Source organism: Amblyomma mixtum, chromosome 1, assembly GCF_055824585.1.
Source record: "Amblyomma mixtum isolate Tamu chromosome 1, ASM5582458v1, whole genome shotgun sequence".
Lineage (NCBI taxonomy): Eukaryota > Metazoa > Arthropoda > Arachnida > Ixodida > Ixodidae > Amblyomma > Amblyomma mixtum.
In genome coordinates this window covers 91,415,450-91,430,657 of record NC_143012.1, presented here as the reverse complement: position 1 = coordinate 91,430,657, position 15,208 = coordinate 91,415,450, and the positions used below count along the sequence as shown (strand labels likewise).

At 47.8% G+C, this 15,208-nt stretch overlaps 1 protein-coding gene across 1 annotated transcript in view; it reads right to left on the bottom strand.

The window, feature by feature from the left end:
- Positions 1-15,208, bottom strand: part of LOC149367196 (glutamate receptor ionotropic, NMDA 2C-like) — a 189,785-nt gene that overhangs the window by 49,426 nt on the left and 125,151 nt on the right. The window contains exon 3 of the mRNA XM_089566757.1: positions 2,933-3,185. Coding sequence (XP_089422883.1) covers positions 2,933-3,185 — 253 coding nt within the window. The remainder of the gene's footprint in view (positions 1-2,932; positions 3,186-15,208) is intronic.

Sequence of the window (15,208 nt, the reverse complement as noted above, 5' to 3'; positions counted from 1 at the left end):
ATATCCCCTTGTACTGCCTCGTTTGTGGTTTTACCGTGGGCACCTAGTGCTAATCTTCCAACAGCTCTCTGATTTACGTCTAATCTCGACTGAACTTCTGCCCTTAAGCACAGAACCGCATTGCCGAAAGTAAGTCCTGGCACCATTATTCCTTTCCAAATACCTCTTAGTACTTCATATTTGTTGTACCCCCATAATGCCCTATGTTTCATTATCCCGGCGTCTCTTCGTCCTTTTGCCCTAAGAGCCTGTTCATGCTTTTCCGTGTATATCTGCCCTTCGTTTATCCATATCCCGAGGTATTTGTATTCGGCCACTTTGGGTATTTCGTGGGGTTGTATTGTAAGCACCTGATCAGTTGTATCGTTAAAAATCATCACACCTGATTTAGTTGCGCTAAAACTGAATCCTAGAGCGTCTCCTTCGTCTCCACAGCAATTAACCAAAGTTTGTAAATCTTCCTGGCTATCTGCTAACAGTACAATATCGTCCGCATACATTAAACCCGGGAGTCGCTGCTCAACTACATTTCCGCCTAATCTGTACGATAGATTATAACCCAGATTACTTTCTTCTAGCCTTCTTTCCATATTTATCACGTAAAGCATGAACAGCAGCGGTGATAGAGGGCAACCTTGCCTTAATCCTTTGTGCACCCCTACAGTTGTGGTACTTTTTTTCCCTTCCCATGTAATTTCAACTTCATTATCTCGGTAGATTTCCTGTAGAAAATCAATTACCTCATCACCAATACCTAAATCTTTCAATATGCTCCACAGTAGTTCCCTGTTCACGTTATCGTATGCACCGCTTATGTCTAGAAAGGCTATAAACAGAGGTCTATTTTCCGCCTTAGCTATTTCTATGCATTGGGTAAGCACGAACAGGCTATCATCTAACCGCCTACCCCTTCTGAACCCATTCTGAAGTTCTCCGAGTATCCTATTCCCTTCTACCCATGACTGCATTTTTAATTTCACCGCCTGCATTGCCAGCCTGTACATAACAGATGTTATCGTAATCGGACGGAAGGATTTTATGTTCATCTTATCTCCTTTCCCTTTATAAATCAAATTCATTTTACTCTGTCTCCAGCTGTGCGGAATTTGCTGATTTGTTATGACTGCCTCCAATGCTTTTATCAGCGCGTCCTTGCTTCTTGGGCCAAGTTCATTAATCAGCTTAATTGGAATTTCGTCTATTCCTGCGGATGTGGTTTTAGGAATATTCGCTTCCGCCTTTTCCCAGTTAAGACTAGTCAGTTCTAAGCTGTTCTCTTTTGTGCTGTCCTGTGTTGCCGCCTCACTTGGGTAGATTACCCCATTGGCATCGCTAAAAGACGCAGCTATAAATGACGTAATGTAGTCCACAGCATCGTCTCCCTCCAAACATTTTCCCTCAGCATCTATAATCTGTTCCTGCTTTCTTTGATTTGTTTTTCCCAACCAGCTTATATGGTTCCAGAATTTTCTTGGCCCCCCTTTATTTGCCTCGCGAACTTCAGCCAGCCATTTATCAGAGGACTGCTTTATTTTAGCCTGGACTAGGACCTGAACTTGCTGTTTCTTTTGTCGATAAGATTCCCATTTTTTTCCTATTTCCTCTACAGATAACTGCGCCCTCTTTGCTTCTCTGTGTTCCCTTGAAGCCACCCGTCGTTGTTCGATGGCCTCCTTAATTTCCATATTCCACCAGCTTCGTGGCTTCCTCTTTCCTCTCCAGCGGTTAACTCCTTTCACTTGTTTCATTTTTGTAGCGATGAGCAGTTCCAACTGATTATAATCCCAATTTTCCATGTGGCGTTTCTCAATTATTTCTTCTATATCGGCTGATATTAGCGCTATTTGTTCATCATTTGTTCATCATAGTAGCGCCATCTGGTTCTCGGGACAGGAACCATTATTGTAAACAAACCGGCTCTCCTCTTAAGCCTAGAAGTGGGAGAATCGTTACTCTAAATAAAAAAATAAGGCAAATTTATCACTTATAAGTTTTATTATAGGCAAGGCGAGACGAAGCAAGACCGGTGCTCCATTTACGGCCAGTGAACGCAGTGAAAAAGGCAGCAACAACGAGAATTCAGTCCAAAGCGAGGGGTCCGGCTTCGAAAGGCGCCGCCATGTTTGTCGCCGCGCGCGGGCGGAAGCTAGATGCAGGAAGAGAACGCCCTCATTGGTCCGCGCTGACAGCTCGCATTCGCCGCTTCCGGTGAGCGGCTGACCGCCGGGCGAACGTATCTAGCACTGCTTGGTCGGCGGCGAACGGCCGCCGGCGGCCAAGCGGCCGCCGCCGGGCGGCCGTACGTAGGGTTTCCGCGAGAAAACCGCTCCATGTGGGTCGGGCTTTAAATGGCAACTGCACCACTGTGTGAGAATTTCGTGATAATGAAGGATTCAAGTATATATAGTCTGTAGGTAAAGCATGCCAAGTGTTTTTGCGCTAGCGTTTAAAATAGCGACGAAACCGACGATTGAGCTTTTTGCTTCTTCTCAATGCACAAGAGAAGTGCGGGGAAGTTTAGTGTGACTTCATGGAAGGTTCGATTTAAAATTAGCGCTATCGTCAGTTACGCCCTGCCGTGCCTAGTTGACGCTGCCAAACAACTCTCGGCGGAATTTTCCTTTGATGCAGTTGGTTTTTTTTTCTTCAAAGCAGGCGTTTGTGCGTTGCAAATGTACCGATACCTTAGATGACGTCATCATGCCCCCCCCCCCCCCCCCCATTTGTCGTTGTGCGCTGCGGAGAAGCTTGAAGGGCGTCGCGATTTTAATCAGCGATCACGTCACAATTTCAATTGCTAGCCCAAAAGACTTCGCGTAATTTACCTGCAAGTTTCACAGATTGGACCCTCTTAAGCTCATTGATTTCTAAAACCTCTGCAGTTTCTCTTTTTAGGGCGGCCGGTCGAGTCAGAGAGAGGGGCGTTGTCTACCCGTGCAGCTTCCTGGAGAATGCCTCCCGGCGGGCCCCGGCCTCCTCCCAGCAGGTGGGCGCCGGGGCGGCGGAGGCGTTGCGCAGCGCCAGCGGCCACTCGACGGGCCCCCAGCGGGCCAGCGCGTCCCTGAGCAGCCCCACCAGCCAGCGGGGGGCCTCGGTGCGCTCCACGGGGCCCCGACGCAGGCGCAGGCTCAGCGCTCCCAGGGGACACCGCTCCGGAACGTCCACGGGGCCCTCGCTGTCTTCGCCTGCGACCGAACGCCACTCGAGGCTCAGTGGAGGGGGGAGCCTCCGGGTCTTGCACAAACTAGGGAAAACAGGTTTAATGCATGAGTTAGGTGTGGTCAGAGCTCTGGCTGCCGCTCTCTGTAAGGTTATGTCACAAGGGTGTGATGCCCTGACGTCGCAGTGCCACGTAGCTCTAATCAGCCAAAGTCAAACCAGCCAAACCTGCCAAAGCTCCACTTGCTACTAGTAAGGTGGCAAGGTGTGAGAGGGTGATGGGTGCGGGGACATAGGCCTTTATGCTATCGCGCAAAAATGTGCCCACAGAGTGCGCTAGAGAGCGGCAGCATGATGATATAAAAACTGACAGCTGTACAGTTGCAACCCTTTTTAACTACCGCACTCCAAAGGGTAGGGACAAAAAATTTGCAGTGGTTTAACTCGGCTATCCCTAGTGGGACGAGCGATGGTCTAGTTAAGTATGGTTACATATTGTTTTCATTGTTTTCCTTGATCGTCCGGCCTCCATGGCGTCGTGGAGTGTGCTGGAGTGAGTACTGGAAGCGAGCGCAGCTGCCGCGCCCGTATATTGCGCGTCGCATGGTTAGGAGAGGAGAAGTCACGTGATCAGGCGAGCGGCGAGACCCGACGCGACGGCGCAGCTGTGGCGAATCACGTGGTACGACGTCAGGCCACTCCTCCGGTTTAGAGGTCACGGCGCAACGTTCATGACCTTCCATGTTCCGGCTCGGAGAGTAAGAGCTTTCGCTCTTGAAACAAAGCTTTTGTAGGAGGGTAAGAACAATCCGTCCGCGCTGGGCGATGGGACACCTTTTTCTGCCAATTATCTGCACTCTGATGGCAAAGTCGCTTGAAAAATTGCACACATTTTCGCGGCATATCGTGTGCATATTTGCCCGGTAAGGAACCGTTCTTGTAGACAAGCGGGTAATACGATGCTTTGTAATAAGGAATTGCACGCATAAAACCAGTCATGACTGAATGCCCCAGCTTGCGTTTCTTATAGGTTGCCCTTTCAGCATACGAGGCCCGCGTAACAAAAGGCGGTCATTTGACTTTTAAAAGCTTTTCAATTTTTTAGTTTCGAAGCCTACTATAGGGCCACGCATTAAAGTCTGGCCAACTTATTGTTCTGAACTCGTTTTATAGATAACTGATACGCCACAGGCACCATTTATGTTAACTGTTCATTGTCGCTCAGAGCATGGTTATGGTGGAGAAAGAATCTGTGCGGAGCGTTACCCACAACCGCCTCCCCACCTCACGAGCAAAGCCTCCTTGTTCATATTTCCGGAAACTGCTCCTCAGCCATGCACCGATTTTCGTACGGAGTTCCAAGGCTTACATGATTCAAGAACTATGGTTCACGTGCACAATTTGGGCCACATGAAGCAAGTTAGTTCGTAGAGTGGTGGAGTTCATTATTTCTTTTCGTTACGTCGAGCACAGCGGAAGCAACAATCAACCTGGCAGTGTTTTCTTATTATCTGGAATGTTTCTTCCAGACATGAGACCATAATAACCGACCCACATTTTGGCAAAGCTAAGCACACAATGTTTCATAATATTTAAGCCCCTGCGCATGGCACTGACGAGGCCAGCTGCTTCATCTAGAATAACGCTTCTTCGTCGTCAACTACTGAAAACGCCGAGAGGAAGGTAGGCAGCCGCCACCAGAATCTCTAATACATGAGCAAGGTCTGTTGCAGGGCGAGTTGGTTGATGCACATTCTAAGAAATACAGCGCTTGCAGACAGAGGACGAGAACAAGTAGGACACACAACTGCGCTATTTTTTTCTTTTTTTATATGCTCATACTCTCGTGCACTGGAAGGTCGTGTTGGTCAGCTTAGATCTGGGAGTTCAAACCCGGGCCATTGAATGGGCTACTCAGGCCGCTGTCACCCATGGACTGATAGCCACCTAGCACGGATCATCTGCATTTTGCCTTTTCTGACCAAAAAATTAGTGTGGCTCGGCTCGGCTGAGCCGGGTTATACGGAGAGAAAGGCAACCAAACCAGTGGCCGATGTCGACGCGCAGACGTTGGCAGCATCCGCCGCCATTTTGCGCTTGGGATACTCTGCCATACTGCCGCCTCAACTGTGGTTGTGGCGCACGCGAGCTCTCCTTTTCAATCCTCCGACACGTTATCAGGCATGCGACACAGCTGGCGAAGAGAGCGGAGGCGAGCGCAACGACGAGGCAAGCGGTGTGACGTCATACCGAACGGCGGCGGCGGCTCCGCGGCGGCTCCACGGCGAGGCGTGCGGTGTGACGTCATGCCAGATGGCGCGCTGAGAGCGCGCCGTCCGTCAGCTGCGGCGGTTGCTAGGCAACGACTCAAGGTCGGTCTTTGTGCCTCCTCGGAGCACCGCCACGGCGAAATCTCGACTTAGTGGCTAATGTAGATTTCGCTACAATAAAAGTTTTGCAACACTATTTTGAGCGATTGAAAACACGCCTGTCCGCCAGCTGGCGATTTTAGAGGAGACATGGGGGCCAAGATCTACCCTATAAACCTATAGTTTGCACCTTACTTGCAATTCTTCCCAGTCAAAATCCTCCTGTAGTCAACGTAGCGGTGACGACAGGCAGGCAAATACCAGGACGAAGATTTGCTAAGTGTGAGCCGACAATTGGTCAAAACTTGTGCGCAGAAAACAAAAAGAGCTCGACAGTGGTCACACGACGCTTCGCCGTAGCAGCCTGGGCCTGAATTCCTGAGCCTTTGAGCACAGCCTTTTCTTAGTGTGACGCTAAACTTTTCAGATTTCTATATATTGGGATGTTCACACCGAAGAACATGGTAATAAAAGATCACATGCATGACCATTAATGAACACTGCATAATAAGGGGCGCACGACTGCATTACTTCCCAAGACGCTCGTTTTCCTAACCAACATAGAACGATAATCCGTGCATCCGGAAAAATGAAAGATGGGGCCATATGCGAGAGACAGTAAGGAAACTCAGGGAAAGAAAAGTCACCACTACAACTAAGCTTCACGGCAATAAAGCGGTCCGCCGTTTCGCGAGCCGCAAGCATCGTCCTGTTCCTAGAAACGCCAGAATTTTTTTTTCTTTCAAGCGAGATAACACCGATAAATTCCGCAGGAGGGAGGAGAAAGAATACTTTTTATGCAAAGGCACAATCGCTATAAACGCTTCTAACGCTACCTTTCTATTCAAGGAGCTTTCGCAAATGCATTATTTTGAAGGCAAGAAGAAACAATGTAATTGTGCTAATGATATCAAATCGCCCATGCTTTTCAAAGAATTTTCTCCTTCTCATATTACATAGAACAAACTTGTCTCACGAATTCAAGACGGGAAATGTGATTCGATGAGTCATCTCGTTTCGTTCTCTATGAAGATATAAAACGTGAGCTTCATACCTTGATGTAATATTATTATTTAACAGTACGAAATAAATGGAGCCGCCGCGGTGGCTCAGCGGTTATTGTGCTCGGCTGCTGACCCAAAAGACGCGGGTTCGATCACGGCCGCGGCGGCTAGAATTTCTTTGGGGGAGAAATTCTAGAGGCCCGTGTGCTGTGCGATGTCAGTGCACGTGAAAGAACCCCAGGTGGTCGAAATTTCCGGAGCCCTCCACTACGGCGTTTCTCATAGCCTTAATCGCTTTGGGACGTTAAACCCCATAAACTAAACTAAACTAAACTAAATAAATGGCTTTCCTTCCATCACAACGCGCACGTCGTCGCGACAATCTGTCCTTGCGGTGATAGAATAACAAAAATTCAGAGGGCCCTTTGGCTCTCTAAATTGCTGCAAGGCGAAAGCCTTTCCTAGCGCACTATTTGCTTTTTATTTTTGTTTATTTGTAATTTGTTCTTTTCTTTTAATTTTATTTTTTCCCTCTACTTATTATTTATTTTATTTTATTTTATTCATGACACCCATGCATTCACTAGATGCGCCTTTATTCATGCTGAACCCCTGAAAATTCATTTTAGCCGAATGTTGCTGCAGGTAAAGGACATTTACAAAGAATTGGACTTTTTACCGGATTGGCTTCCTCTCCTGATGCGCTGTCGCGACAATCTGTCCTTGCGGTGATAGAATAACAAAAATTCAGAGGGCCCTTTGGCTCTCTAAAGTGCTGCAAGGCGAAAGCCTTTCCTGGCGCACTGTTTCTTTTTATTTTTGTTTATTTTTAATTCGTCCTTTTCTTTTAATTTTATTTTTTTCCCTCTACTTAATTTTTTATTTTATTTTATTCATGACACCCATGGATTCACTAGATGCGCCTTTATTCATGCTGAACCCCTGAAAATTCGTTTTAGCCGAATGTTGGTGCAGGTAAAGGACATTTACAAAGAATTGGACTTTTTACCGGATTGGCTTCCTCTCCTGATGCGCTGTATATCCTTAACCGGCCTTTAAGTTCTAATATGTTTACTGTCATGTTTGTGCCACTTAGCGCCTGCCCAGGTTCTCTGTAAATATTTCTTTGTGTGCGTGTATTCACACGCACATATGTAAATATATCCTTTCTGTACAAAACCATGTAAATAAATACCATGGAAGAAAAAGAAAGGCCTTCGTGGCGGAGTGGTAGCGTCTCCTCTTGAAATGCCAAATGCCCTGGTTGGATCCCCAGCCTCGACCAAGGCTTTTTTATTTTTTAAAGTAGTGACGCCGTAACGCGGATATTAAAGTCATTAAAGGCTTTCGCCTTAATATTTTAATTGTGCCAATCTCACGATAAGTACTACCGCGCCTAACGTTCGCGCCAGCATAGCTGTGTACTCCATACAGCACATGACTAAACTGTATCAGCTTAGGCAATTAATTACTATACACTTTAAGGGCTCGTTGTAAATACGACCGCCGTCTTTTATCTTCGTCAGCCCCCTACAGAACTGACGTGCAGCTGGCATGACCCTACCAGGCGTTCCTTCTCCCTTTTACTTCCTCAGTGACTCGCAACTCCAAAACAACGCCGGCACGAAGACGCAGAGACTTACGGCAGTCCCGGAAAGCTACTCGTAAACGTGCGGTGCGGTACTGGCTTCGGCACGTAGCTGTACTATACTGCCGCCCCCTATCGGCCCCTGCCGCAGTTCCCGACTCGCAGCGCGCGGCCTGCACCTTTTAAGCCCGGCCAGCCCCGACGAGACAATAGGTCCCATGGCCACCAGGTGTTCCTGATGGGGTCCCTTTGTCCCAAGGCTGGACAAAACGGCGGGGGTGGGCGCCGCACGTCACCACCGACAAAGCAGAAGCCGGACAGTAAAGACAAAAACTCCAACAGAGCGGATAGATGCTCTACGCGACTAATGCAAGGAAAAGAGAGAGAGAAAAAAGAAAGAGAGCAGCCGTGGCTCGCAGAGACGAAAGCGAAAAGGTGAAGTCGGTCTAACAAAAGGCGTCGTCCGCCGCACAGCAGCCAGAGTTAATCGTTACGTCGAACAGGCCGCCCTCTTTTCAGCCCCTCTCACCCTCTTCCGATTCTCTCTCCCGATTTCAACCCTTTCGTCCTCTTCCTTCCGCCGACCGATCTGGTGCTAACCGGCGACAAAGACCCTGGGAAGACGAAGTCTCTTTTTGCCCCTTCTTTTTGCCTCGACGAAATCACGCCGACGACGAGAAGATACAGCAAAATGCTATCAACACTGGCAAAGAATGAAGGCAGATAGGCAGGATAAAAACACGCCTTTCGTACCTTCCTCCCCAATTCCTTAGCGCCGCAGTGACACAGAGAAGGGAGGAAACATCGACAGGAGCCGGGTCTGTGTTTTGTATCATTCTTCCTGTAAAGTGTTACTATTATCTTCGCTTTCTTTTTGTTTAGTCTTACCTGAATGTTGAGTGCCTCCCTTTATTGGGAGGGTGTACACAGTTTCGCCTTTTGGTTCAACGGCCGTTGCGTTTAAAAATGGCTACCTCGTGACGCAGCCCTTTACGACCCACTTCCCTCATTTCATCTTTTCCCTTTGTCTTTTCTTCCTCGTCGCCTCCGGAAGATAGTGGAGCGGCTCGGTCCCCGAAGGGGAGGTTTGGGGAAGCGCGGCTTGCTCGGTGGGGGATAGCGCCTCCTCTTGACCATGTCTCCGCGATCGATATACTTGCGACGGGCCGAGGGAGCTACGTCTTCGCAGCGCCAGCCCGCCTCCCTGATGGCCCGATATATACACACTGGCGGCCAGAAGAGGCGGGCACACACGACGCAGGAAAAAAAAAGGGAAAGAAAAGAGGAGCGGCAGGGTTTTTCATCCTCTAAAGTATCACCGTCCCGTCCACCGCCACGTTTTCGCGGCCCGCCATCCCTCAAAGGCGTGCCTTCGCGGCGCACTCGACACCGGTGGGCGACAGATTGATGAAGGCACGAAACGGAATTCCTTTTCCTTTTGTTTCAGGAAACTGCGGCGCCCGTGGTCGCCTTAGAGTTTTCACGCCTAGTCAACTGCTATGCCGGTTCTTTTTTTTTATGCTCGTAGCCTCGAGAGTCGATGACGTATATTAGCCGTCCGCGCATTTCTTTTTCATGCAGGAATTATTGCTATTGTGAAGGAGGTATCATAAGCTGCGGTTTCGAACGTCACATCATCTTTGTGAGCCATTTCTTCAGTTAATGAACTGCTTGGTTCGCTGTTGAAAAAAGTTGAAGAAGAATTGAGTGCAGATAGGCGGTCCAAACATTTGCGTATCAGTCACTCAAGCAAAAAAAAAAAAAAAAATCAGGGGGCACTTTGGCTCTCTAAAGTGGTGCAAGGCGAAAGCCTTTCCTAGCACACTGTTCGGCATTGAGTGCGAGACTGCTTGTGCTGTACTAGTGCTTTATTTGACTACGCACTTTGACTACACATTACAACTAAACACTTTGACTGCCCACTTTGACTGCTTCTTTAGCACGTCTCTCTCTCTGCTTCGATGAGTTCGGTTGTAGCCATGGTTCTGTTCGCAATAATGAGGTATGTAATACGGTCACCCACGGATGCCTTACTCCCCCTGTAGGAGCGGTCGACAACTATCTTTTATTAGTTGTCGTCTGCTCCAAAAGGGGCCGTCAGGAATCCACGGGTGGCCTCATTACTTCGAATCCGTGCGCTATGACGTCATAATCATTTTGACCAACCGAAAAGCATGACACCTCTGCCGACAACGTTCTGTCGACAACGATAAGGCATTAAGCCTTTCGCTTTAAAAAAGGAAACATATGGCGGTTGCACACTCACGGTAACATTATCAGTAATAGCTCGTTTCCTCTTGAGCATTTGCGACCAATTATTTTGCGATACGCGTTTTTGTAAAATTAGTACAAAAAAATGGCCTCGCTTAGCTTATGGTTAAGCCTAGGATGCGAAGCATACCGCCGGCGGAGGCTGCGCGTCCGCAAGCGAGCGCACGAGTTGAGCCCCAGCTTTCACAGCTGTTGTAACGTCATATCACGTGGTGCGCCGATGTACGTCAAGTGGTAGCTACGCGGCCGCGCGCGGCGCAGCAAGGAAGAGCTCGGTTGTGCGGCTAGTATGCTTCGCATAAAAAACACTTTTCCTTTTTTCGTGGGCACCATCTGCCTCACGGGTCTGAACTTGAGAATCTTGCTCCCATTGACGGGCGGCTTGAAGCTCGAGCGCCACACCTCGGGTTTCGCACGCGCCTTACATTTTGCCTCATCTCATTGTTCTTGCCACGAACGCTTACGTAACTGTGACGGCGCTTCTTCTGCTTGCGAATCTGTCCGCTTGGGAGGCCTCGACACTCGCGTAAACCAGAGCCGTAGGGAATATACGGCTCTGGAGTAAACGAGTGGTGAGCGATCCTTCGCCTCAGCCTCTGCAAGACTTCGTGCCTCCAGCGACTGACGCAAGGTTAGGCCGCACAAGACAACTAAGGGACTGGCTCCATCTTGCAGGAGTTCCTCTCGTGGCGTTCCCTATTTCCCCTATATGTTACGGCTGACTGGCTGCTACTCGACGCGTGTGTGGGACTCACCAGCTGAATCATACAGTTTCCTACTATTACCCAGAGGGAAAGCTGGCGGCGCATGGTTATATTAACTCTATGGGCGGCGCTGCACTTCAGCCACCATAGACGCTCAAAGCATCATGGGCCGATGAGCTAATTGGTGTGGGACAGTCGTATTTTTGGGGGGACACGGAGTGTCACTACTAAGATGCTTCATTCCGAAAACGCTGTTCGTGTGTGCGCAGACGACTTTGGCGCGAACGCAGCGTGCAAAAGCCATAGTAGCGAAACCGCAGCAGCACATGATGCCAATAGAAGGTTTCTGTTTTCCGAAATGTCATTAAAAAACTTCTTAAAGTATCTAAGCAACAAGAGTTTTTTCAAAGACACATTTATTTTTAAAAATGCGCCTGTTAAGCTCGAAATATTTGTTTATGTAGTTTTATCTATTTGACGAGTAGGAGAGCTAGCCATCTCTCATTTTGGGCGAACTTTGCATTTACATGCTTTTATGCTCGTTTGTTGTAATTTACAGACAGGGTATTGAATGTTAGGACATTCTTGATTATCGAACAGCGTTTCTTTTTGCATTATTGTTTGGCCAAAAGTTGTGGTTCTGCAGTTGGTAGCTATCGGACCATGATGCTTCGAGCACCCATGGCGGCTGAAGTGGTGTCTCGAGGGGGCTCCACGGAAACTCCCATAGACGGGGCGCCAGCTTGCCCTCTAGGTATTAAACTGCATTGGTTGCATACATGGTGCGCCCGCCGTTGCGTCCTCCTTACACTACTGCCTCTTGCACTCAGACTGGCGTATGTGTGGACGCGTACACACGGACCTCTGAAATAAGTTATGATCAAATTTCTTTCTCGTGCTGTTTCGGTTTCGGTTCAACAGCCGAACGATGACTGTGACGTCAAAGTGTGCTTCGTTATTTCAATTCACTGCAGTGCTAAATAACTAAATATTCTGCGATTCGCTGATGACATTGCCTTGCTTAGTCACTCTGGAGATGAATAGCAAAGCATGATCAATGAGTTAGGCAGCCAGAGCGGAACGGTGGGTCCAAAAAAATGCAGAAAGCCAAAGTAATGTTCATCAGTATATAGGAATGAACAGCAGTTCACAATTGGTAGCAAGGTGCTGAAAGTAGTAAGAGAATATGTCTATTTAGGGCAGGTAATGACCGCTGATCCGGATCATGAGAGAGAAATAACTAGAAGAATAAGAATGGTGTGAAGCGCATATGGCAGGCTCTCAAAGATCATGAATGGCAGTTTACCGATATACCCGAAGAGAAAAGTATACAACAGCTGTACCTCACCGGTACTCACCTATGGGACAGAAACTTACAGGCTAACAAACGCGGTTAGCTTAAGTTAAGGACAACGCAGCAAGCTATGGAAATAAAAATGATAGGTGTAACGTTACGAGATCGGAAGCGGGCGGAGTGGGTGAGGGAACAAACGCAGGTTAATGACATCCTAGTCGAAATCAGCTGGAAGAAATGAGCTTGGGCAGGCCATGTAGTGCGAAGGCAAAGATAACCACTGGTCCTTAAGGGTAACGGAGTGGATTCGAAGAGAAAGCAGGGGCCAGCAGAAAGTTAGGTGGGTGGATGAGATTAAGAAGTTTGCGCAGATAGGGTGGCTGCTACTGGCAAACGAGAGGGTTGATTGGAGGGACGTGGGAGAGGCCTTTGGCCTGCAGTGGGCATTGTCAGTCTTATGATGATGATGAAGATCGATGAGGGAGGTGTTTCTCCTGCTGAATACATAGGTTATCTTTACGAAACGATAACAGCGGTCGTGAGAAACTGCATACATGCATGCCTGCGTGTTTGTGAGTGCGTGAATTCGTGTGTTTGTGTTGTAAGAGTATAACACGTCCCCAGTACTGCGCGTAAACTTATAGCTTCACACAAATTTCGCAGAGCCGGGATTGCTCGTTGAGAGACAAAAGTAATAAAACAGAAAAGCAGTGTATCCTTGCTTCGTAGCCACAGTGCAAAATATTAGTATCTGTTGCGCAGAACAGGAAAGAAAATGTCGTTTTAGGGTAATCTGTCCACCGCTATGGTTGTTTTTATAGCTCCGCTAATAGGTTAATCCAACGAGGGCCCCCATCACATTACTGTTTGACCCCCGCGCTTGGATTGAGTGAACAGAACAGTGAAAGAGAAAGAAAAAACACGCAAGAAAAACTAAATTTAGTCCTTATTTCACTGCCCGGCCAAAGGCAGAAAGCAAATAAATGAATCTGTTCGATGATATGCCTGAATCGCTGATCTGCTCTGGCCGTGCTTTAAATCAGCATCTCATTTTACTAATTGCCACCCTTAAACGCAAGCTCACCCGGTTAACCCTGGCGCACCTAGTTCTTCCTTTCCCTTACCTCCCCTTCTTTCTTCTTCCTCCTGCCAGCCAGAAAAGGTGACCTGTCCAGGGATGAAAGAACCGTACGGGAAAGCAGGGCCCGTCTAATGAAATCGTTAATTGCTTCCGGGTGAAACGAACTGCTCTGCAGCGCATAACGATCGGGACTAGAAACGTTCATTCTTCGAACACAAAAGCAGTCCAATCAGGACTAATCAAGCACAGCGGTGCTGTAGGAAACTAAGGTAGTAGGAGCTCGATTCTGCCGCGTCATTTCAGACTTGTTTTTTTTTGTTTGCTTTACACTTCTCAGGAGCCGCTCATGTTTGAAACAAAACGAATTATCCCTCGTATGGCTACGAATAAGAGTTCAGACAAAATATGAGTTACTGATGCAGAGTAAAATTAAACCAAGTTGAGCCGCCACGTGACTAACGACGGCAGCGGCAGCGCCCCTTTTGATTTTTTTCATTTCTGCGTTACCGCGCTAAATCCCGAAAGCAGTGCAGGAATTAATGCTGCTAGCAGTTCATCGGATTAGGATCCAGCCTCCTTTCCGCACATGAGGTCCCAATTCTACGGGCTTCAGCAATGCTGACGCCAGCCATCGTTGTCAGTGTAAGTGTAAGAAAGGAGATGTCAAAGGTCTTGAAAATTTACAGACCGGTGAGCTTACTGTTCGTTGATTATAAGGCTATAAGGTAGTTACTAAGGTAATCGCTAATAGAGTCACGCCAACCTTAGACTCCAGTCAACTAAATGATCAGGCAGGGTTTCGTAAAAGATACTCAAAAATAGACCACATTCACGCTATGAATCAGAGAATATTACCAACCCCTACACATAGCCTTCATTGATTACGAGAAAGCATTTGGCTCAGTTGAAACCTCAGCAGTCATGCAGGCATTGCAGAATCAGTATGTAGAAGAGTGTTATGTGCAAATATTGGAAGATATCTTTAACGACTGCACAGCTACCACAGTACCCCATAAAGTCACCAATAAGATTCCAATAAGGAAAGGTGCCAGGCGGGGAGACAGCCTCACCAATGCTATTCACCGCCAGTTTACAGGAGGTAATCAGAGGTCTGGATAAGGAGCAGTTCGGGATAGGAGTTATTGGAGAATACCTTAGTAATCAGTGATTCAGTGGTGAAATTGTCTAGCTAAGTGACTCAGGAGATGAACTGCAAAGCATGACCAATAAGGTAGACAGGCAAAGCGGAACGGTGGGTCTAAAAAGCAATATGCGGAAAGGCAAAGTAATGTTCAACATTCTTGGAACGGAACAGCAGTTTACATTTGGAAGCGAGGTGCTGGAAGTGCTAAGGGATTACGTCTATTTTGGTCAGGCAGTGACCGCAGATGCGAATCACGAGAGCGAAATAAATAGAAGAATAAGAAGGGGGTGGAGCGCAAATGATAGGTTCTCTCAGATCATGAATGGCAGTTTACCAATATCCCTCAAGAGAAAAGTATACAACAGCTGTATCTGACCGATGCTCACCTATGGGGCGGAAACGTGAAGTATAGCGAAAAGGGTTTAACTTAAACTGAGGACCACGTAGCACGCCATAGAAAGGAAAATGATAAGTGTACCGTTAGGAGACCGGGCGCGGGCAGAGAGGGTGGGGAAATAACGCGGGTTAATGACATCAATAGGAAGAAATGGGCTTGGGCAGGACATGTAATGCGAATGCGAGATAACCGGTGGT